Here is a 24,718-nt window from a genome sequence, read left to right as displayed (position 1 = left end):
TCTTCTATGTTCCAAGAAATAATGTCATAACCTATTCAATGTTTCCTTATAACTTGGGTCCTCCAGACCCAGCAACGTTCTTATAACTTTTCTCTGTACTCTTTTAACCTTAATTACATCTTTCCTGTAGGTAGGTGAGCAAAACTGCACACAATACTCCAAATTAGACCTCACAAATGTTTTGTACAACTTCAACAAAACATCCCATCCCTCCTGTACTTAATACTTTGATTTATGAAGGCAAATGTGCCAAAAGCTTTCTTTAAAACCCTATCTACCTGTGACTCCATTTTCAATTAATTACACCACTCTTTAAGAAAGGAGGAAGGCAGCAGAAAAGAAATTATAGACTATTTAGTCTGACCTCAGTGGTTGGGAAGACGTTGGAGTCAATTGTTAAGGATGAGGTGGTGGAGTACTTGGTGACACAGGACAAGATAGGACAAAGTCAGCATGGTTTCCTTCAGGGAAAATCCTGCCTGACAAACCTGTTATAATTCTTTGAGAAGATTACAAGTAGGATAGATAAAGGGGATGTTGTATGTTTGGACATTCAGAAGGCATTTGACAAGGTGCCACACATGAGGCTGCTTACCAAGTTAAAAACCCATGGTATTACCAGAAAGTTACTTAACATGGTTCGAGCATTGGCTGATTGGTAGGAGGCAGCGAATGAGAATAAAAGGATCCTTTTCTGTTTGGCTGCCAGAGACTAGCGGTGTTCCGCCAGTGTCGGTGCTGGGACCACTTTTTTTAATGCTGTATATAAATGATTTAGATGATGGAAGAGATGGCTTTGTTGCCAGGTTGGCAGATGATACGAAGATTGGTGGAGGGGCTGGTAGTGTTGAGGAAACAGGTAGGATGCAGAAGGACTTAGACAGATTAGAAGAATGGGCAAGAAAGTAGTAAATGAAATATAATGTTTTTGGTAGTAGAAATAAATGTACAGACTATTTTCTAAACGGGGAGAAAATCCAGAAATCTGAGATGCAAGTGGACTTGGGAGTCCTTGTGCAGAACACCCAGAAGGTTTACTTGCAAGTTAAGTTGGTGGTGAGAAAGGCAAATGCCATGTTAGCATTCATTTCAAGAGGTCTAGAATAAAAGAGCAAGGATGTGATGCTGAGGCCTTATAATGCACTGGTGAGGCTTCACCTTGAGTATTCTGAACAGTTTTGGGCCCCTCATCTTAGAAAAGATGGGCTGGCATTGGAGAAGGTCCAGAGGAGGTTCACAAGGATAATTCCAGGAATGAAAGTGCTATCTTACGAGAAATGTTTGATGGCTCTGGGTCTGTACTCACTGGAATTCAGAAGGATGGGGAGGATCTCATTGAAACCTATCGAATGTTGAAAGGCCTAGACAGAGTATATGTGGAAAGGATGTTTCCCACAATGGGAGAATCTAGGACAAGAGGGCACAGCCTCAGGATAGAGGGGTGCCCTTTCAAAACAGAAATGCGGAGAAATTTCTTTAGCCAAAGGGTGGTTAATTTGTGGAAGTTTTTGCCACATGCAACTGTGGAGGCTAGGTTGTTGAGCATATTTAAGGCAGATTGATAGGTTCTTGATTGGACATGGCATCAAAGATTACGGGGAGAAGGCTGGGAACTGGAGTTGAGAAGATTATAGGAAAAAAAAAGAATCAGCCATGATTGAATGGCGGAGCAGACACAATGGGCCAGATGGCCTATTTCTGCTGCTATGTTTTATGGACCTATATTCCCAGATCCCTTTCCTCTACCGCACTCCTCAGTGCCCTACCATTCTTTGCGTTGGTCCTACCGAAGTGCAACATCTTGCACTTGTCTGCGTTAAATTCCATCTGCCATTTTTCCAGCTGATCCAGATCCCGCTGCAAGCCATGATGGTATTCTTTACTGTCCACTACACCCCCAATCTTGATGTCATCTGCAAATTTGCTGATCCAGTTAACCATATTATCTTCCAGATTGTTGATATAGATGACAAACAACAAGGGACGCAGCATCGATCCATGCAGCATTCTACTAGTCACAGGCCTCTAGTTAGAGACGCAACTCTCTACTATCACTCCTTGGCTTCTCCCACAAAGTCAATGTCTAATTCATTTTCCTAACTCTTCTTGAATGCCAAGCGACTGGACCTTCCTAACTAACCTCCCATGTGGGATGTTGTCAAATGTCTTGCTGAACTCCATGTAGAAAACATCTACTGCCTTGTCTTCAACAACTTTCCTGATAACTTCCTCAAAAATCTCTATAAGCTTGGTTAGACGTAGCCTAGCACACACGAAGCCACGCTAACTATCTTTAATCAGTCTATGTCTATCCAAATACGGTACTCATATATCCCGTCCCTCAGAACACTTTTCAATAACTTTCCCATTACTGATGTCAGGTTCACCAGCCTATAATTTCCTGGTTTATATTAAAAGCTTTCTAAAACAGCAGAACAACATTAGCAATCCTCCAATCTTCCGGCACTTCATCTGTTGCTAAGGATGATTTAAATATCTCCGCTAGGGCCCTGGCAATTTCTGCACTTGCCTCCTGCAGGATCCAAGGGAACACCTTGTCAGATCCTGGGCATTTATCCACCTTAATTTGCCTCAAGACACCAAACACCTTCTCCTCTGTAATCTGTATAGATTTCATGAGGTTGCTGCCATTTTGCCTCACTTCTATAGACTCTGTGGGTGTTTCCCATGTAAATACAGATGCAAAACATGCATTTAAGATTCTCCCATTTCTTTTGGCTCCTCGCATAGATTACCATTCCGATCTTCTAAAACACCAGTTTTGTCCCTTTTGCTCTTAACATACCTGTAGAGTCCCTTAGGATTCTCCTTCATCTTGTCTGCTAAGGTAACCTCATGTCTTCTGTTAGCCCTCCTGATTACTTTCTTAAGTCTTCTCTTGCATTTCTTGTATTCCACAAGCACCTCATTTGTTCCTACCTCCCTATACCTGCAATGCACCTCTTTTTTTTAACCAGGGCCCTAATATCTCTTTAAAAGTAAGGTTGCCCATACTTGGTACCTTTACCTTTTATTCTGACAGGCATGTACAAGCTTTTTACTCTCAAAATTTCACTTTTGAAGGCCTCCCACTTTCCAAGTACACCTTTGCCAGAGAGCAGTCGGCTCCAAACAACACTAGCTAGATCCTTTCTGACACCATCAAAATTGTCCTTTCTCCAATTTAAAATCTCAGTCCTATGACCTGACCTGCTTCTTTGCATATTTACTTTGAAACTAACGGTATTGTGATCACTAATGCAAAGCGTTCTCCTACAGAAAGTTCTGTCACTTGCCCTGTTTCATTCCCAAATAGCAGGTTAAGTATTGCACACATCTCATTGGGACTTCTACGTACTGATAAAGAATACTTTCCTGAACTCATGTGCAGAACCTTATCAAGGGTCTCCTGAAAATCTAAGTAAATATCTAACACTCCTTATTTTATACTGTCCGTTATTTCCTTAAGAATTTCAACAGATTTGCCAGTCAAGATTTCCCCTTGATGAAACCATGCTGACATTTTATCCTGTGTCTCCAAAGGCAAGTTCAAAATCATGGCTTGAATGCATGGAGGCAGAATAGAACTCAGTTTTGGGTTAACTGCAATACGTTGACCTGAATGAGTTTGTGGACTCAAGTCCAACTCCAAGTTCAAGTCCATAATTCAAGCTGACTATTTCTACTGAGGGGGCAATGTTAAATCTGATCTGCCATCTTTTGGATAAGGTGTTAAACTAAAATGCCATCTGCTCTCTCAGATGGATATAAGAAATTGCACAGCTTTATTTAAAGAAGAATAAGGTTGTTTTCCGTAGAGCAATGGACATATTTATGATTTAATTACCATCACTAAAACAAGTTACCTGGTCATTACCCTGTTGCTGTTTATCCAACTGAGATAAACACAAATTGGCTGCAGGCTTTCCATTCTTTCGAAGTGAAGAAAACAAACAATTCTAAAAGTAATCAATTCCTTGGTACTTCTTACAAAATGAAAAGAAGAAACATTTTAAGAACCATTTCATAAGGTACAACACACTGTACAGATGAGGTCCTGATTTTGTGAAAGGTGTCATATAAATACAAGCTGAGATTTCAGCCTCAGTCCCACCTGCTTTAGAATGATTCTGAACCAAACCTGCAGGAACATCTATCTGATGAAGGGACTTAATATGCCTTTTTAAGATACTTCCTACTCTCGGTTTCACAACATTTGGAGGAACTGATGACATATTCCGCTCAGCTGGGGGAAGTGCATGTCAAATAAAAATACAGAAAAGGAGAACCCTGAGTAAGCAATGGAATAAAAAAAAACTGATATCATTGTTTTCTTTAAACACCTTGGTGTAATTTCTGCTAATTGATATATCCAATTACATTATAAATGTGGGAATGTTTTCCCTGGTTAGGACTTATTTTTGTATATTTTTACAAGTTAATCTAATAAAAACAAATCTTGCATCACAAATATTTATTATGCCATTGAATATTCATCGAAACACACCAAAGGGAAACTTAAAAATATTTTGTCATTGTTTATTACACAGGTTAAAGAATAATTTCTGAATATCACTCGATTGCTGCATGGATATCTGGTGCATTGTGAATCATGGAGGATGATAGGTGAGAACATCATGTGTTATAACAGATAATAGTTGAATCATCACCCAGGTTGTGGTAAAACAGCATGTCCTAGTTTGTGTTAGATTATGAAACTTTTCTTATGAATGTGAAGTCTGAAAATTAAAGATACACCCTCATTAATTAAGGTGGAACAAATTGAAACTCTCTTAGGATGACACCTAACCATAAAATAACTTTCATATTACAAGCAGACATATTCAGAATCAGAATCAGGTTTAATATCATCAGTCATGAAATATGTTAACTTTGCGGTAGCAGTACAGCGCAATACATAATAAATGTAAAAAAGCATAATTATAGTAACTTTATACGCATACGCGCGCACACACACACACATATATGTTAAATAAGTAGTGTTAAAATAAGTAGTGCGAAAAACAGAAATAAAAAAAGTAGTGAGATAGTGTTCATGGGTTCAGTGCCCATTTAGAAATCAAATGGCAGAGGGGAAGAAGCTGTTCTTGAATCACTGAGTTTGTACCTTCAATGAGGCAAGTAAATTAAGCTTTAATGTTATGAAATGGTTGATAAATTCTCTATTACAGTGAGAAAAAAATAAAAGAACCAGGGTATTTTTAAATTGATTACATTTCTGCCTGGAATAAAGGATTACTTAGGAATCCTTTTGATATCCCATAATTAAGTTTGAAATCCAAGCATTTATTGCATACCCTTAAAATACTTTTTAAGTTTGTTAATACTAACCTCTTTGAATATATAATAAACAGGAAGGGAATTCCCTAAATTCCTCATTCCTAAGTCTCTGATTTTAGGCAATTTAACATGGAGTGAGATGTGGCATGCATTTCTACAATATAGTGGTAATGTGTACAGAAACTAGCAGGGGCTTGCACAGGAATTTAGTTTTGTAAGCTTTTGGAACTGTGTGTTAAACACATAGATATTCAGCATGCACAAATTCACATGTCCGTAACATGTTGAATGTTTATTTGAGGGAGGGAAATAAGTTCTTTCTGGTTATTGATAACTGTCAACAGAACTTATATATATAACATTAAGGTTTTATTTTGTGTCAGGAAGAAAAATGACAGTGATCATTAATTTTAATGTATTTCAAGCAGAGATCTATTGATTTAAGAACACAGAGGGTATCACACATTATGGAAATAAGATTGAGATTCAGCCACAACCTTTCTGCATCTAATTCTCATAGCTACTACCTGGCATTCTTAAGTAAGTTGTGTGGCTATTAATAAATCAAACTGAGTAACTGCCTGCATCTGTTGTTTAATTGATTTAATGTCAGAATTTTTTAAACTTTGTATTGAGCTATGATAGGGCCAAATGGATTTAGTCAGTAACCTCAAAAAAATTAAAAAAGATAAATATTTTAAAAGATTCAGCTCAGGGTGATCAAGATGATTTTAGATCCAAACAGAACAAGTTATGAAGCTGTTTATCGATTAAACATTTTCACTAAGGAAAGATAAACTGGAGATAGAGTACCCACTTTCAAACAAGAATATAGAAAATAAAACCTAGTCTTGAACAAGATTGGTTTACAAAACAGCAAGATTGGAAACATTTTCAGCTGAGATAGTAAAATTTAAGCCAAAGAGCTTTATCATTTTTTAAATCACATGAAGCTATGTAAATATATTAGGGAAAACCCTTAAATGATTCAAGGAAGTGTGTTAAGAGGTAGAGAAGTTTAAAGAGGAATTGAATGTTTTCATTCATTGACATCGATGGTCTTATTGTGGATTTCATTAATTTTAGCCCAGTACTATACAAGGTCACATATTAGGCAGGAAAATGCTGACAATAAGTGCTTTGAGCAATAGAGAAAAACTTCAAAAAAGACATATGTCATTCTTAGCTCCGTGACGTTTCCACAATCCAGGGAACTTTATTCAAGCCAGCACGTCGCCGGGTCGAAAATATCAAATGGGCGAAGTATAACACATCCTTTATTTGATCTTGGATACATTTGCCTAGCGGTTTCTCAAAAAATAATTTTTAAAAAACTACCTTTTGGGTGCACTGTAGGAAGAATGATCACTGCAGTTTAGCAATGCCCTCGACATTTAAAGCACAAAAGGACGGCACAGGCTAGCCGCTTTGGAAGCTACAAAACGTAGTCTTTTTCCAAAGTAAAATGAAAGACACATAGCACGGTCTGAGAAGAGAGAAAGCACCTTCTGCAGTTCTACCTTAATTCCTCGGCCGGGCTTTAATCACCTGACACGGCGGCGCCGCCATTTTGGCGGTGAGTGCCCGAGAAAGCGGAAGAGAGCCGGCCCGAGGGGGCAGGAAAGGAGGGCGGGAGGGAGGGAGCTCAGGAACCCTCGCCAAATACCGCCGGGCTTCCCACCAAGAACTCCCAAACCAGATATGCCTGAAAATTCCACTTGCTCTCTCGGTTAGTCGCTCGAGCTTTTACTCCCCGAGGAAATAAACGCTTTCTTCTTGGAACAATTCGCTTACGGAGAAGGGCATAAAATTTGTTGACTCGATAAGTTTTCCTCTTTTTTTCCCCCCCTTCTGAATTCAAGTGTCTTGTCATCCCGATTTTCTTTGGTGGGACCGAGGGGGTCCTGAAGCTTTGTGGAACACCTTCCGTGCTATTTTGTCGCCGTATTTGGTCAGAGTGTAGCGTCTGTACCCAAGGAGGGATCGGATCATGTCGGGCCAGTCGATCACGGACAGGATCACCGCGGCCCAGCACAGCGTCACCGGCTCGGCCGTTACCAAGGCGGCGTGTAAGGCCACCACACACGAGGTGATGGGCCCTAAGAAGAAACACCTTGACTGTGAGTACTCGCAGGCAAAGACGAGGGCGGGGAGTGCAGTGGTGAAGACAGGCCTTCCAGTTCCCCTGTGACCTTTTCACATAATTATTAATTACCGTATTCACTAGCTGTTCAATCAAACCATACGTGAAAGAATTGTGGGGAAAAAAAGGTGAAACAGTCCTTTGGTGGGTTTCATTTCACCAGAACTTGGCTGAGTCTTCATCCTTTAAATTTCCTCTGTATATGTCACGAGGAAGATTAGACTGCGATGTGGCATAGCGATGTGTCCTCGGTGTGAGAATACCTGAACTTGGGCTGTTTCCGAGGGTGTGAGAATAAAACTACACCTGCTTTCTCCATCCATTGTGATCTGGAAATCTGCTTTTTTTAATTTATCTGATACTTTATATCAATATACACCTTCCTTTTCTTAAATCTATTGCGTTGCATATGAATTTTACTGTCCAATGATTTCCTGACAGATTTTTTGATATTAAGGGAATCTGGGAGTATGGAATTTGGGCAGGAAAATATCCCTGAGATAGATCAACTATGATATTGAATTGTGAAACAAGCACAAAGAGCCAAATGCCCTCTTTCTCCCTCGTGTTATTTTGCTCTAGTTCTATTAGAATCCAGGTATTCTACAGCAAGCAGGCTGTGACATAGCCTAACTAAAATTGAATCATTTGGGGAAATTTTACCCGTAGTCCTAATACCATGACCCCTTATCACTCAACTGAAAACTAAACTAAGGTTATTGTATAAAAACACAAAATGCTGGCAGAACTCAGCAGGCCAGACAGCATCTATGGGAGGAGGTAGTGACGACGTTTCGGACCGAAACCCTTCATCAGGAGTCACCCTCCTGATTGTGTTTTTATTTATTTCCAGCATCTGCAGATTCACTCGTGTGCCTAAGATTATTGTATATATGCTTAGCAGTACAAGTAAGTGCTTGTGCTTTACGCCATATGGGCCAATACCTGATTACTTAACTACCTGAATTCTACATTTTTGGTTTTAATGTAAATTATCTGGACCATTGCCCAAAGTGCTTGAATGTGTGTTAGGGAATTAAGAGAAGGTCTTTAGATAGTAATTACACAAAGCTACCTGGTTAAAGCTGTGACAGAGAGCCTGGGGAAATGTTGAAAGAGGTGCTGCCATTAAAGGAAGTGAATGAAGTAATATAAGTTAGAACAGTATAGTACAGTTTGGGCCTTTTGTTTTGTAATGTTTTTGTAAAGGAAGTTTGCATCTTAATTATAATAACACACTGTGAGACTGGTATGTAAGATTCATTTCTTGCTGCAAGGAGGCTTCTGCTAAAGAGTGGAATCAAGATTTGTAACCTCCAATTTAGGACTGAAGCCACAATTTTTTTTCTTCAGAAGCTGATATCTTTGCAATTCCAGATTCTGTGGTTACTCAGTTTTTGAGTTTATTCAGAAGAGAGAACTGCAGGTTTCCAGTATTAAGGGAATCAATATTATATGAGAGTAATGCAAGAAAATGAAGCTGAGGTAGATCAGCCATGATAATGAATGGGGATAACAAGGGCCTACTTGTACCTCTTATTCTGTGGTATAATTGTATGTGTTCCTTAAAGTTTGAAGCAACATAAAATGTGGATTTGCTTTGAGATATTGATTGAAGTGAATTGGACTTTAAAAGTTTTGGTTTCGTATTCAAAACACCTTTTTTCCAAACACCTTTTTTCCAATTAAGAGGAGAAATTGTGAGTGCTGAATTCTAGTTCGCATTGCAGAATTTAATGCTTCAATTTAGTTGTTACTATTTCTTCCAGCGTAAACAAAAAATAGGTAATCTGTTGTAATGATAGCTTTAGCTTCCTGTCTGTAAAGAATCTGATTTGTGTTTCAAGAGTTTTCTACTTTATTTTTGCAGTATCTGCAAAATGTTTAGTTACCAAGAATATTTTGAAAATATTTCTCATAGTTTTTTAAAAAAAATCTGTGAATAATAATTGGCCTGTGCAAGTTATCAGACATACTTTATTGATCCCGAGGGAAATTGGGTTTCGTTACAGCCGCACCAACCAAGAATAGTGAAGAAATATAGCAATATAAAACCATATAATTAAATAATAAGTTAATCATGCCAAGTGGGAATAAGTCCAGGACCAGCCTATTGGCACAGGGTGTCTGACACTCCGAGGGAAGAGTTGTAAAGTTTGATGGCCACAGGTAGGAATGACTTCCTGTGACACTCAGTGTTACATCTTGGTGGAATGAGACTCTGGCTGAATGTACTCCTGTGCCTAACCAGTACACTATGGAGTGGATGGGAGTCATTGTCCAAGATGGCATGCAACTTGGGACAGCATCCTCTTTTCAAACACCACCGTCAGAGAGTCCAGTTCCACCCTTGCAACATCACTGGCCTTACGAATAAGTTTGTTGATTCTGTTGGTGTCTGCTACCCTCAGCCTGCTGCCCCAGCACACAACAGCAAACATGATAGCACTGGCCACCACAGCCTCGTAGAACATCCTCAGCATCGTCTGGCAGATATTAAAGGACCTCAGTCACCTCAGGAAATAGAGACGGCTCTGACCCTTCTTGTAGACAGCCTCAGTGTTCTTTGACCAGTCCAGTTTATTATCAATTCGTATCCCTAGGTATTTGTAATCCTCCACCATGTCCACACTGACCTCTTGGATGGAAACAGGGGTCACCGGTGCCTTAGCCCTCCTCAGGTCCACCACCAGCTCCTTAGTCTTTTTCACATTAAGCTGCAGATGATTCTGCTCGCACCATGTGACAAAGTTTCCCACCGTCGCCCTGTACTCAGCCTCATTTCCCTTGCTGATGCATCCAACTATGGCAGAGACATCAGAAAACTTCTGAAGATGGCAAGACTCTGTGTTGTAGCTGAAGTCTGAGGTGTAGATGGTGAAGAGAAAGGGAGACAGGACAGTCCCCTGTGGAGCCCCAGTGCTGCTGACCACTCTGTCTGACACACAGTGTTGCAAGCGCACGTACTGTGGTCTGCCAGTCAGGTAATCAATAACCCATGACACCAGGGAAGCATCCACCTGCATCACTGTCAGCTTCTCACCTAGCAGAGCAGGGCAGATGGTGTTGAACGCACTGGAGAAGTCAAAAAACATGACCCTCACAGTGCTCGCCGGCTTGTCCAGGTGGGCAGAGACACGGTTCAGCAGGTAGACGATGGCATCCTCAACTCCTAGTCGGGGCTGATAGGCGAACTGGAGGGGGTCTAAGTGTGGCCTAACCATAGGCTGGAGCTGCTGTAGAGCAAGTCTCTCCAGGTTGTTACTAGTTGTGCGACTTTGTAGAGAGAAAGCAAGTACCTCAGGTGGGGGGGGGGGGGGTGGGTGCACCCTATGAAATCATTGGGCATTTGTCTGCACCATAATAATCTGATCCTGCACTCGACTGATGCCAATATCTTTGAACACTTTTCCCATGCATCTGATGTGGAACTGGGAAAATAGTATTTTTTTGTGAATTAAATCCTGCAAAAGGTCAGAAAAGTATTTGTTTCCTGTTGATTCAGTTTTTTGATGAATGTTTGGGCTTTTCTCTGAAATTGGTTCTTTGTATTCTAATTTTTGCAGCCAGCAGCTGATATCTTAAGACTAAATTACTGCTGATAATAGAAAAAAGTAAAACTATCAGAAAATATTTAAGATTCCTAGCAGTTCACACTGTATCAAAAGAGAAAGAAAAGAAAATCATTTTTGATATGGTGCTTTCTAATAATTTGGTAACTCTTTTGAAAAATAAAGTTGAGAATTAAAAATTACATGAATGGTTTGTTTTCTAACTTAAGTGGTGCAGCCAGTGCATTCTTAAAATTTCATGTTTTTTTTGCTACTTGTTAAACTGCACCTCAGATCGCTATCTGGCTTTAATAAGAACGTCTATCACCATTGAGGTAACATACAAATCTGTAGCATGCGTATAACATTCTTCCTGATATTGCATACTCTTCTTATCTAGCACTGTATCGAAAATTTGCTTATTCTGTTGCTACCACATGTTAATAAAGCTTTAGTTTTTATATCTGTGACCTACAATAGCATTCTGGAACAAATATTTTTAAAAGCAGGTATAATAATTCACTGATCATTTTCGGTGGCAAATTGGAATTAAAATTGACATTGGAAGTAATCGAAGACTAAATGATAAGTCTATTTTGTGACTCAATGTCTATAAACAAAGGGGTTCCACAGAATTTTCTACTTGGTCGTTTGATTTCTGTAATTACATTTGTAAAAAATCTGTGATCCCTTTCTAATAACCTGGTTTTCTGCATTAATCATAAAATGTGGTTTGATCTTCATCTAGGTTACAATAATAGACAAATACAATCTGCCTAAACTAATAACACAAACAACAATTGTACTTCTTGTCAATACTGTGTACACTATTTAAACAATTAGTCCGGTTCAAAAAAGTATGTGAACCTTTGGGATAATGCCTTCTACAAAAGCTATTTGGAGTCAGATGTTCCAATCACTGAATGCTGGAGGTGAAAAAAGAACCCAAGGGTAACAGCAAAAGACCTGCAGGTATCTCTGGAACTTGCTAAGATCTTTGTTCATGTGTCCATTGTACAAAAAACACTGAACAAGAATGGTGTTTATGGAGGGGCACCACGGAAGAAACCACTGCTCTCCCAAAAAACATTTCTGCACTTCTCAAGTTTGCAAAAGACCACCTGGATGTTCCACAATGCTTCAGGGACAATGTTCTGTGAACAGAACAGATAAGACAAAAGTTGAACTTCTTGGCAGAAATGCACACTGCTTTGTTTAGAGGAAAAGGGGCACTGCACACTGATACCAAAACCTCATCTTACCTGTGAAGCATGGTGGAAGGAGTATCATAGTTTGGGGCTACTTTGCTGCCTCAAGGCCTAGACAGCTTGCAGTCGTAGAGGGAACAATGAATTCAAAATTGTATCATGATATTTTACAGGAGCATGTTATGGCAGCGGTTTATCACCTGAAGCTTAATAGAAGTTGAGTGATGCAACAAGACAATGATCCGAGAAGCGAGTAAATCAACAACAGAATGGTTTAAAAAGAACAAAATTTGTGTTTGGAAGTGGCCAAGTCAGAGTCCTGACTTTAACCTAATTGAGATGCTGTGGCATGACCTGAAGAGGGATGTCTATGCAAGGTATCTCAGAAATAATGATGAACTGAAACAGTTTTGCATGGAGAAATGGCCTAGAATTCTTCCACCATTGTGCAAGTCTGATCAGCAGCTACAGGGAACTTTTGGTGGAGATTATTGCTGCTAAAGGAAATTCTACCGGTTATTAAAGCCTGAACTGTGAATGATAAACAATGTGTTCAATAAAGACATGAAAAGTACTATTGTTTGTGTTATTAGTTTAGACAGATTGTGTTTGTCTATTAGTGTGACTTAGTTGAAGATCAAACCTCTTTTTATGAGTAATTAATGCAGAAAGCCAGTTAACAGCAAAGGGTTCACAAACTTTTTTTTCTTGCAATTACATATCAATTGCTAAGCTGACAAAATGTTTGCAAATTAATCAAAATTTATTTGAGTGCTTGATGGTGAGGAAGACAGGCTTAGAATGCATAAAGATTTAGATGATCTGGTCAATTGGTCATAAAAGGGTCCAACAGAATTTCATCTTGAAATGTGGATAAATGTATTTGGGAGGTATAGGTGGTGATGGACTTAATCAGTGTGTGAGACAGATTCTCAAAGGTAACATAATAGGTAAAAAGTTATTGCTGTATGCCTTTCATTCATACAGTGGCATGCAAAAGTTTGGGCATCCCTGGTCAAAATTTCTGTTATTGTGAATCTCATCAGAAATTTGCAAAGGAACATCTAAACAAGCCTGATGCATTTTGGAAACAAGTCCTGTGGACTGATGAAGTTAAAATAGAACTTTTTGGCTGCAATGAGCAAAAGTATGTTTGGAGAAAAAAGGGTACAGAATTTCATGAAAAGAACACCTCTCCAACTGTTAAGCACGGGGGTGGATTGATCATACTTTGGGCTTGTGTTGCAGCCAGTGCCATGGAGAACATTTCACTGGTAGAGGGAAGAATGAATTCAATTAAATACCAGCAGATTCTGGAAGCAAACATCACACCATCTGTAAAAAAAAAGCTGATGACGAAAAGAGGGTGGCTTCTACAACAGGATAATGATCCTAAACACACCTCAAAATCCACAATGGACTACCAAGCTGAAGGTTTTGCCATGGCCCTCACAGTCCCCCAACCTAAACATCATCGAAAATCTGTGGATAGACCTCAGGAGAGCAGTGCATGCATGACGGCCCAAGAATCTCACAGAACTAGAAGCCTTTTGCAAGGAAGAATGGGCGAAAATCTACCAAACAAGAATTGAAAGACTCTTAGCTGGCTACAGGAAGTGTTTACAAGCTGTGATACTTGCTAAAGAGGGTGTTACTAAGTACTGACCATGCAGGGTGCCCAAATGTTTGCTTCGGGCCCTTTTCCTTTTTTGTTATTTTGAAACTGTAAAAGATGGAAATAAAAAAAGTAATTTTGCTTAAAGCATTAAAGAAATGTGTCATCTTTAACTTTATGCCTTTTGGAAATCAGGTCATCTTTTTACTTAGCTATTCACAGTAACAGAAATTTTGACTGGGGTGCCCAAACTTTAGCATATCACTGTATATGTTTTATAGGTAATAAAGGCATATGAATGCTTTCCTTTGAGCTGTGGCACTGAATATAAGAACAAGGAGTCTTTGCAAGAACTGTATACTGTGCTAGTTAACTCACAACTTAAGAATTACATACAGTTCTGGTCACTGCATGACAGGAAAGATATGAATGTTTTGGAGAAGGTGCAGATACGATTGCCAGATTGGAAAATTGTACGATGAAGAACGATTTGAGAGCTTGGATTGTTCTGTTTGGAACAGAGGAGACTGAAGGGAGACTTGATTCATGTGTGTGGGGAAAAAAAACCGAGGAACTGATATGGATTTTTTTAAAAAAAAGGAACACCCTATTTCACTCATCAGAGCGATAAAAGATTTAAAGTGATTGAAGGAGATGGGAGAAGCTTTTTCATGATCATGGAGATTTGAAACCCATTACCTGAAAGAATGGTAGAGGGAAAAACTCTCATCATATTTAAATTGTACCTGGCTTTGTATTAGAAGAGCTGTAACCTGCAGGGTTGAATAAGTGCAGGAAGGTCAAATTCAACTGAATAGCATTTCTCTTGTATTAGTTTGTCCAAGTCTATACAACTCTGGATGTGGCAATACACCTGGTCAATCAACACCATTTCTTTGGTCAAGTGTTTCCAGCTCCTGAGGAGATTGAGGTGAATGGTGCTCTCCTCTTCCCATGCGCCCCCCCCCCCCCATTCTAGCAAGTTTTTACAGGAGTATCATTAAGAGTGTCCTGACCAGTTGCTCCAGTATCTAGTATGGCAATTGCAAGGCATTTGACCCCAAAGCTCTAGAAAGCATTGTGAGGGCTGCTGAGAGGATCATCGGGGTCCCTGTTCCACTCATCAGCGGTATTTGTCAGGAGTGTTGTATATGCAGGTCCCTTGGCATTGTCAGTGATCCCTCCCATCCATCCACCTATCTCTTTGAACCCCTCCCCCACCCACCATCAGGCAGGAAGTACTGTAGCATTAGAACAAGAACTGTAAAGATGTGAACTAGCTTCTTACTCTGGGCTGTAAGACTACTGAATTTTCTGCCACACCCAGGTTTGATCATGCTTGGAGCGCCAGTAGCGTTATACTGTTTACTTTTTAACTTGTGTTGTAAATGCACCTTATTATTAATTTACTTTAATATTTATCTCTGCAATGTTTGAGAGTTATATATACTGTGTGCACCTTGATTTGGATGAGTGTTATTTCGTGTGGTGGTATACTTGTGAACGGTTGAATGACAATGAACTTGAACAAACAGTGGCAAAGAAGGTGTTTTGCATATTTGCTTTCATTGCTTAAGGCATAAGAATCAGGATGTCATGATGCAGTTCTATAAAACTTTTGTTAGACTACAATTGAAGTATTACATACAATTCTGGCGACCATATTATAGGAAAGATGTGGAGGCTTTGGAGAAGGTACAGAAAAGAATTACTGAGATGTTGCTTTGATTACAGGGTATTAGCTTTTACAAGAAGTTGGAGAAATTTAGGTTACGTTCTCAGGTGCCTGGAACACATTTCCTGTGATAGTAGTGGAAACAGGTACAGTACTGGCATTCTTCATACTTTTAGATAGGTACATGGATATGCAGGGAATGCAAATGCAAATATGAGCATAGGAATAGGTCTTTGTCCCTACTGTTGTATGTGTTGTAAATTTTCTGTGACTTAAGGCTACACACTGCGTGAAGCTTTAATGGATTAGAGTGTAAAGAGAAAAGAAACGGCTCTGTTGATTTTATTAAGGGCTTCACAGAGCAAGATGCTGCACAGATCTTAAAGGAATTTGGTAGGCATTTATAGCCGCTTACTTGTAAAGGATGTGAGCATCATTCATGGAAAGGGGTAACCTTAATATAATATTTTCCAATGCTGTTTTAAAATGGAGGTATTGGGTTATTTTTCCAGAGTTTTCTTAATCAGTTGAGGCAATGGTGCTTTGAAAACTAGGTCGTGCTTCAAGGTGCCAATATATGAAACATTACTATGGAGATGGTACAGTAAACTGTGCCACTGTCCAGTAACTGAATGAACAGACTACTGAAAAGACTGTTGTTCTACATCCATATGAACCAATGAATTCAATGGAAAAGATAAAGGAGAATTTGAATATTATCAATTGAACTCAAATTGAACCTGAAGATAGCAGAATTGGGATTAATTTAATGGACAGTGTTGAGGAAAAAATATTATGGCTAGCTTGTTCTGATTTCTAAGACTATAGTCTAGAGAAAAGCATACATGGAAAAAAGTAATAATTATAGATGTAGATTTTCAAAAAAAAAAATCGGAAGAATATATACCACAGAAGAACTGCCCTGAAGATTCCTGACTCCTTCCTGGAAAGACGGGTTTATTAGAGGAGGAGAAATTGAGTAGGCTAGCTCTCTATTCTTTAGAGCTTCAATGAATGAGAGACGTCCTCATTGAAATCATAATCATAGAGCCATACAACATGAAATGTACAAAATCCTGTGAGGGTAAAACTGAGTTGATACATGGATTGATTGTTCCACGGACAAAGATCAGGGGTCATAATAGAATAAGTAATTATTAATAATTATAATTAAGGATGGAAATGCGAAGAAATTTCTTAAGAATTTTGTTTGTAATATTTGGAATCCACTACCATTGGAGGATTGAAGTTTGTTATTGATTTTATTTAAAACAAATTGATGCATGTCTGGATTTTGGTATAAATCTGCCCAATTAGCAAACTTTCATGTACAAAACCTTTGTAACAAAAGGTGTTTTTTAATTTGCTGCTGCTTAAAAGTTTTGTTTTTTTTGTTATGAAGGGTAGGGAACACATTGGCTTTCAAACAGATCTATGAAAACCAGTAACATTAATAGTCTTAATGATTTGGTTAATGGGAAAGGTGTTTAAAATGGGGTAAAATTTGAGAACCTGTGCACTTCTATCTGGTAGTGATGACAATTTGGATGAATGACTGGTAAGTTTCATCACAAACAAGAGAAAATCTGCAGATGCTGGAAATCCAAGCAACGCATACAAAATGCTGGAGGAACTCGGCAAGCCAAGCAGCATCTATGGGGGAAAAAAGAACAGTCGCCGTTTCGGGCCGAGAGCCGAAATGTCGACTGTATCTTTTTCCATTGATGCTGCGCCTGCTGAGTTCCTCCAACATTTGTGTGTGTTGATAAGTTTCTTCATGTATGTTTCACCTTGTCAGAATCCTCACTTGGAGGAGATTGACAAGTTTCTGATTTTGTTTTGCCATTAAAGGGCAGCCAATATCCCTTATGAAAATTAAAGCTAATTCTGCATGCTTATACATTATTTGTGCATAATGAAGAGTTATGTAGGAGCTTGTTCCCTTCCTTTTCTGGAGACGTCTAGATTACAGGAATCAAGCAGTGCAGGGATAGGGCAGGAAGATGGTCTTGAGGTCGAAGATCAGTCATGATCTTGTTGAATGGCAATGCACTCTAGAATGCTAGATAGGCTACCTGGTCAGTGGTTCTCAATGTGGGGCTCATATGGCCTCCCAGGGTTCCATGCCGGATTTCACAGGGACCCAGAAGTTTAAAAAAAAACAAAAAACCTGAGGGTCACAAGAGTTTCTGAATGGGCCATGAGGTTTACTATTTTGATGAATATTACCAAAATAGATAAATAAAAAAGAATATATGTAATTGAATAATGAATGGGAAAATATGCTAGATCATGCAGATGAGGCAACAAAACGTGTGTGTGTGTGTGGTCAGTCGTTATCTCTGCTCCTGCTTGACCATGCTTAAGCAAGATTCAAACATAGCAAACAAACTTTCTGGATAGCTGGTGATATTCAAAATAAGTTTCCACAGCTCTGGGAGAAAACAAACTTGCTTTTAACTGCATTTACCACCTCTTATCTGGTTGAAAGTGGTTTTAATCAAGCTCTTCACATGCTATCAAAACTTGTAACAGTCTTGATGTTGTAAAAAGAGGTGATCTTCAATTATCTTTAACCAAATTGCTACCAGATATTTTAAAACTCATTAGTTTGCATCAGTTACAAGGATCTCACTGCATACCCATAGTAACAGTATTTAGTGCTTTTCGTTTGTTGGAAGAATATTATATACATTGTAAATAAAGTATCCTAATCAGAGCTTTGAAGTAATTAATTTTCATATACACCTGTGACATATTTAACATATAATAATATCTTTAACTTGTTAAAACACAAATATTGACTGTATATTAGAATAATTGTACAGTTGACCAAACAAACTTCAGCAACAGACTACAGAGGGTGGTGCCACTGAGGTAAATGTAAGTCAAAAGGAAGTGGGCCACGAGCAGCAAAAGATTGAGAACCACTAGGTCCCAGTCTAATTTTTGCTCCTGTTTTCAATGTTAGAGCATCTGTACATAAAATGTCCTAAAATAAATAAATGGAAAGGTTTTCAGTGACCAGAGTAGAATGCAAAAACAAGGAAATTTGTTGATATAGTAGATCTTGGGCCAAAGGTATCAATGTTATAACTGTTGAGGTACCACATTATAAAAACAAATTAAAATCTTTGGAAAAGATTTTATATATTTGGATGCATCTGAGCTGATGAGAAGCAGCTTGTTCCCTTATTCAAAATGAGCACTTGGTTTAATCTTAAAAGTACAAGCTATAGAACCTAAATCCAATGATAGGGGAGTTATTTGGAGAAGATTGAGAGACAAGATATATGTTCACTTGGAAAGGCAGGAACTGGTTAGAAGTTGGCACAGTTTTGTGCACGGGTATTCATTTGTCACATATGATTGAGTTCTATGAGAAAGTAACCAGAGATTTTGAAGACGGGGTGATGGATGTTGTCTATGGATTTTAAGGTTTTTACTTGGTGTGTTGATTCAGGTTAGAGCACAAGGGATTCAAGGTGTGTTAGCAGGATGGATTTACAATCCAGTAAGGAGATGGAGAGAGAGGGAAATGGATAGGGAATGGTGAAAGTGGTGGGCAATTACCAGCAGTTCAAGAAATCAGTGTTCATGCCATTAGGTTGGAGGCTACCCAAACAGAATATAAGGTGTTGCTCCTCCAACCTGAGTTGCTCTGACTTATCTATTTTTCCAGTTCCTTCACCATTCCTGTTTTTTCCCCTCTGCTATCTCTTACCTGCGCATTGCCCTGTATCTCTTTTACCAAACAACTTCCCACTCTTTACTTCACCCCCCCCCCCCCCCGGGTTTCATCTATGGCCCACCACCTTGTGCTTCTTCCTCCCCTCCCACCTTCTTGCTCTGACTTCTCATCTTTTTTCCCTCTCCTGATGAAGGGTTTCAGCTCGAAACATTGACCTTTTATTCATTTCCATAGATGCTGCTTGACCTACTGAGTTCCTCTAGCATTTTGTGTGTGTTGCTTTGAATTTCCAGCATCTGCATATTTAATGTTTATATAACTGCCAAGGAGAGTTGTTGAAAGTAGATTGATGTTATTGAAATACATAGTATCGGCTCAAGGGATTAGTGCTTTCCAGAGACAATTTAGATCATTATTGAGAAAGTGCAATTAAGGATAACTTAATAGCAAGTTGTCTTCCCTGTGGTGACTTCACACCTTGAAATCCAGCATAGTGCATATTATTATTCGTGGTTTTTTGCATGTTGTAATAGGAACTTTGAACCTCTAACTATCCACATGATGGAATTGCAAAGTGTACTGATATCTGGAAGCTAGACAGAGATAAATTCAAACTACGTATGTAGCTTAGAATTGCACAACCACATGTAGATATTAAAACTCAGCAGGATATGATCTAATTTCCTCATCCATCAGAAATATGACCAAGGATTTGCAAATGAATTACGTAGTCTCAACAGTCTTATGATTTCATTTTAAATGTGTGGTGTTAAAGGCCATTCCTGTTTCAATTTGTGAAAGGGGCAGTGATCTGCATTTTGAACTGCTGTACCCTTTATGTTGAAGGCTTATTTAGAGAGCTTGATGAAAAAATGCAGAATTATTTCCAACGCCAGGCTGGTAAGAGACCTGAAGGAAAGCTTGCTGGTGGCAACATTGTCATGGGCCTTCTACCATGTCTTTCTGTGTGACTGAAGTTGGGGATTGAGATTGCAATTTAAGAAACCTTAGCAAGTTGTTGCAGAGTATGTTGTAAACAATACAGACAAGTTATTGCTGAATGATTCCTCCTCATGATGAATCTGACCAACTTGTTCTGGATGGTGTTGAACTTTAAGAGAAATAAGTTATTCTGCCGTGCTCCTGTGATGGTCAAAGGGAAAGATGTATTAAATGTGTGCGGCAGCTTCTGGTCATCATAAAGCTAAGAAATCCAACTAAAACAGCACGGCATTGTGGGCCGAAGGGCCTGTATTGTGTTGTAGGTTTTCTGTGTTTTTCTATGTAAAAAATACCTCCTTTACTGAGGTAAATTGTGTTAAATTATCGCAATAAGCAGTGAAGGGATGAGTAATGGCGACGGGAGTTTGGAGGAAAGTGCTGAGATGATGTGTTGCAGAATCATTGCAGGTGGAGATCTAATGTCTGGGAGTAAGGCTGGATTGTTCTGGGGGCAGAAAGAAGTCATGACCTGAAAAGAGGAAATTTGGTGTCTGCAACTGGTCCAGGTGTGAGGTTGGATCATGTTGATTGAAGAGCCTTGAGGGTGGCTTTCGGCTGGGCAATGAAATCTGGGCCTTGAGCACATTGCTGGGTAGCTTGTTCTAGGCCTGGAGCCTTTTGCAGCAGTGATGCCTGGGTCATAGTGCGAGGTACAATATGCTGTTTAGACAATTTAAACGCTGGCCCCAGATTGGGAGCGAGAGGCAATTTCACTTGCTTTCTGTGATCTTCATTCCTCTTCTAAGGGCACCAGAACCTTTCGCTGTTCCATTTTTTTTATCAATTTAAACACAAACCCAGATAGACTGAAAAGACAGGGTGTCGGGATCTGCGGCAAGAGCTGATTTCGCTTGTTCTCGATGGTCATCTTCATGGCGCTGAGGCTATGAAGACCTCTCTGTACCTGCTAATATGATGAACTGATAAGTGAGGCTTTGGGCCTGCTCTGGGGTTCGGATCTGAGGACTCAATTTTGGTTCGGAATGCTGTGTTCAGTTTTATTGTTTGCACACTTTGTAGTTTTTCTTTCTCATGCACATCAAGTGTTAGTCTTTTATTTAATTAGGTTTTTTTGGGTTTCTTGCTTTAGGCTACCTGTGAGCAAGCAAATCTCAAGGTTATGTAATTTATACATTCTTTGATATGTATTCGAATCTTGAATCTGTACTGCAGATGGTGGATAACGTTTGAGAAGTCAGGAAGTGAGTCATTTGCTACAGCATATTCGGTTTTTGACCTGCTCTTATAGGTACAGAACTTGTGTTGACAAATTGTGAACAGAATTGAATGTTGTGCAATCAGTTTGACCTTGCGAAGGGGAGGTTTTTAATAGACCACCTGAATATAATTTGTTTGAAGTTGCTTGAAGGAACTCTGTGGAACTGTCCTGGAGTCAAGATGTTTAACCACCAAAGCCATCTGTTCAATTTTATCAAAGTTTCTTGATGATGAACTTGGTCAGATGTGGTCTTCATACTAATGGCAGTCATTCTCACCTTCCTTATCAAGAAGTTTATCTCTTTTGGCAATATTAGGACCAATAATCTAATTATGTCTGGAGCTTGCACTGAGCAACTAACTAATTTGTGATATGTAATCTAAAAACATTCAAAGGCACTCAACATTTATTTAAAAAAAAGGCGCTTTTCAAGAGAAGAATAAAACCCGATTATAAGTGAGGTTGTCAGAAGTGACTGAAAGGTACAGTAGCAAGCTTTGAAGCAAAGAATTTGTATGGGGAAGAAGGAATCTTATCCGGGAGTTGGCTGTGTAATGGGCTAGATTATAGTTGACCTACCTTGCAGGATGTACAAGTTCCTGTCCTGGGTGAATGAATTTATCAACTAGGAGCAAGTAGATAAATGTTGTATGGCATGGCCTCTGATTCAAATTGAATTCCAGGCCAAGCCGTGCATCAACATTTATCCACCTGCCTGCAGTTATTTTTTTCATCCAAATTGATGACCCTTGGTACAAATGAATAATGGCTGTGCCAGATGTAAAATTTAAGTGTATGTGGCTTCTTGGCTCAATGCAATCTGGATCCACCCCTAGACTAGGTGTTGAATTCAGAACTATGCTGAAAGATCAGTTGTAGACCTACAAGAATCACTTGCAGGTGAAGGCAAAACACAAGTACATTCAGGCTAACCAAACTCTGCCTCAGCTCACTAGATAAGGAAACCTTTATCCAGTCATTGCTTTTTTTTTAACTTGCTGCTCTGTCCATACCAATGCTTTCCTTCCTCTTCCACACTTTATAAAATAATACTTGTACAAATCTATCTTACTGTGAATAAATTAGGTTCAGTTCTTTTCTAACTCCTATGCTCACTGATCCACAATGAAATGGGAACTGTTGAAAGCATATCATCTCTGCTTTGGAACCCCAGTTATCAAGTTGCAATACGCAGATAATGCTTGTTTCTTTACATATTTGGATGCTGATCTTCAAGTTATTTGCTGCCTTATTCCATTGAACATTTGATAGAAAGTAGAACAATGGCACCCAACAATAAACGTACTTGATGGGTCCTTTTAAAATTATGGACCACTTTCCATAATGTCACCATTAGCAAAAGTGGGCATGCTGCCTGTGTGGCCTTTGGTCGCCTGTGATAAAGTGTGTACAGATATTAAAATCTCAAGCCCAGCACAAAGCTTGTATCTTATCTACTTGCTGCAAACATAATGTAGATATTCAGACCAACTCTGCAGTGTACTGGTGGCAAATGAATCCCCTGAATGAAGGAAGAGAATTGCTCTATTAATGATCCTCCATTCACTTACCACAACCTTTGCCTTAACTGTTCACAGGGTTGCCTTAATCTCAAACTCTATAGCTTTGAAGTCTATAAACCTGTCTTTGCATACCAGTTTCCTTTTAGAAATCATTCTTTTCCCAGCTTCCGTGTGTGTCATAATACCTTATTCTTGTATTTTGTATTTTTTTAAAATCTTTTTTGTTTTGATGAGTGCAACTCTTCAACATGTTTTATAATTGCGGGCTGTTGGTTTCGAAGGGGAATTCCAGAACACAGGACTGAATTATCTTAAAGATTTTTCAGTTTTGTTACAGGTGAAGCTTGAATATAAAGTCCTTAAATATTTCCGCTTGGTACGAAAGTGTGGGGGTAATCATAGTGGTAGCTTGGTACAATGTGGAGAACAGTGGATGCTTTCTCTCTGTTGGACACAGCTGGTTTTGCACAGGGTATTGTATTAGAAAGAAAGTTTAATTATTGCTGCTTCTGCTCTACATGTGATCCCAGATCTACAATGTTATGCTTGACTCTTGATGGTGCTCTGAAATAGTCTAGCAAGTGACAAAGGCCATTAAATGCTAACATGGCTTGTGATAGCCATAAGTTCTATAAATTCTTAAAGTTGACTAAGTTTAAAATTAAAGACCAGAATCAAAGTACCATGAAATATTTATGGTTCTTGGTCCACCATGAAGACAAATTATATTAAAACTATAGAGTCAAAGAAAATTACAGCACAGAACAGGCCCTTTGGCCCAACTAACCAGTGCTGTCCCATGACCTGCACCTGGACCATAGCTCTCCATATCCCTCCCATCCATGTACCTAACCAAACCTATCTTAAATGTTGAAATCAAAATTGCATCCACCACTTGTGCTGGCAGCTCATTCCACATTTTCATTGCCCTTGAGTGGAGAAGTTTCTCCTCATGTTCTCCTTAAACATTTCCTCTTTCACTCTTAAACCATAACCTCTAGTTGTAGTTTCAGCCAACCTCAGGGTAAATGCAAGCTTTTTCCACTATCTATCGTGGTGCTAGAAAGTTTGTGAATCCTGTAGAATTTTCTCTGTTTTAGGACTTTTATGAAGATCTGATCACATTTTAGGTCCTATTTATGCAGAAATAGAGAAAATTCTACAGGGTTCACAAACTTTCTGGGCATCACTGTACACCCATCATAAGTTTGTATACCTCTATCAAATCTCCCCTCAATCTTCTAGGGAACAAAATTCTAACGTATTCAATTTTTCTTTATAACTCAGGTTTTCCAGTCCCAGCAACATCCTTGTAAATTTTCTCGTACTCTTTCAACCTTACTTGCATCTTTCCTGTAGGTTTTGACTAATACTGCACACAGTACTCCAAATTAGGCCTCACCCCCAATGTCTTGTTCAACTTCACATAACATCCCAACTACTGTACTCATACTTTGAAGACCAGTGTACCAAAGGCTTTTTGTACGACCTTATCTACCTGTGACGCTACTTGAAATGATTAACCTGTGTTCCCAGAACCCTTTGTTCTACCACACTGCTCAGTGCCCTACCACTCACTGTGTTACGTCCTACATTGGTTGCAACACTTCATACTGTTTGTATTCAGTTCCATCTGCCATCTTCAACCCATTTCTCCAGCTGATCCAAATCCCACTGCAAGCTTTGATCGTCTTCCTCGCTGTCCGCTACACCCCTGATCTTGGTACCAGCTGCAAGTTTCAGGACTGAAACATTGACTATTTACGCTTTTCTATAGATGCTACCTGACC

At 39.1% G+C, this 24,718-nt stretch overlaps 1 protein-coding gene across 9 annotated transcripts in view; it reads left to right on the top strand.

Moving 5' to 3' along the window:
* The first annotated feature begins 6,960 nt into the window (after positions 1 to 6,960).
* LOC140734309 (phosphatidylinositol-binding clathrin assembly protein) overlaps positions 6,961 to 24,718 on the top strand; it is a 117,232-nt gene continuing 99,474 nt past the window's right edge. For 5 of the 9 annotated variants that reach the window (XM_073058097.1, XM_073058101.1, XM_073058100.1 and 2 more), the window contains exon 1: positions 6,962 to 7,421. In XM_073058097.1, the coding sequence (XP_072914198.1) occupies positions 7,292 to 7,421 (130 nt within the window). In that variant the 5' untranslated portion in view covers positions 6,962 to 7,291. Of the gene's footprint in view, positions 7,422 to 24,718 lie in introns of all 9 variants that reach the window. The other 4 variants (XM_073058096.1, XM_073058095.1, XM_073058102.1 and 1 more) reach the window with 3 other exon arrangements.

This window comes from Hemitrygon akajei, chromosome 10 (assembly GCF_048418815.1).
Source record: "Hemitrygon akajei chromosome 10, sHemAka1.3, whole genome shotgun sequence".
Taxonomy (NCBI): Eukaryota; Metazoa; Chordata; class Chondrichthyes; order Myliobatiformes; family Dasyatidae; genus Hemitrygon; species Hemitrygon akajei.
This window is presented reverse-complemented; position numbering and strand designations above follow the sequence as displayed.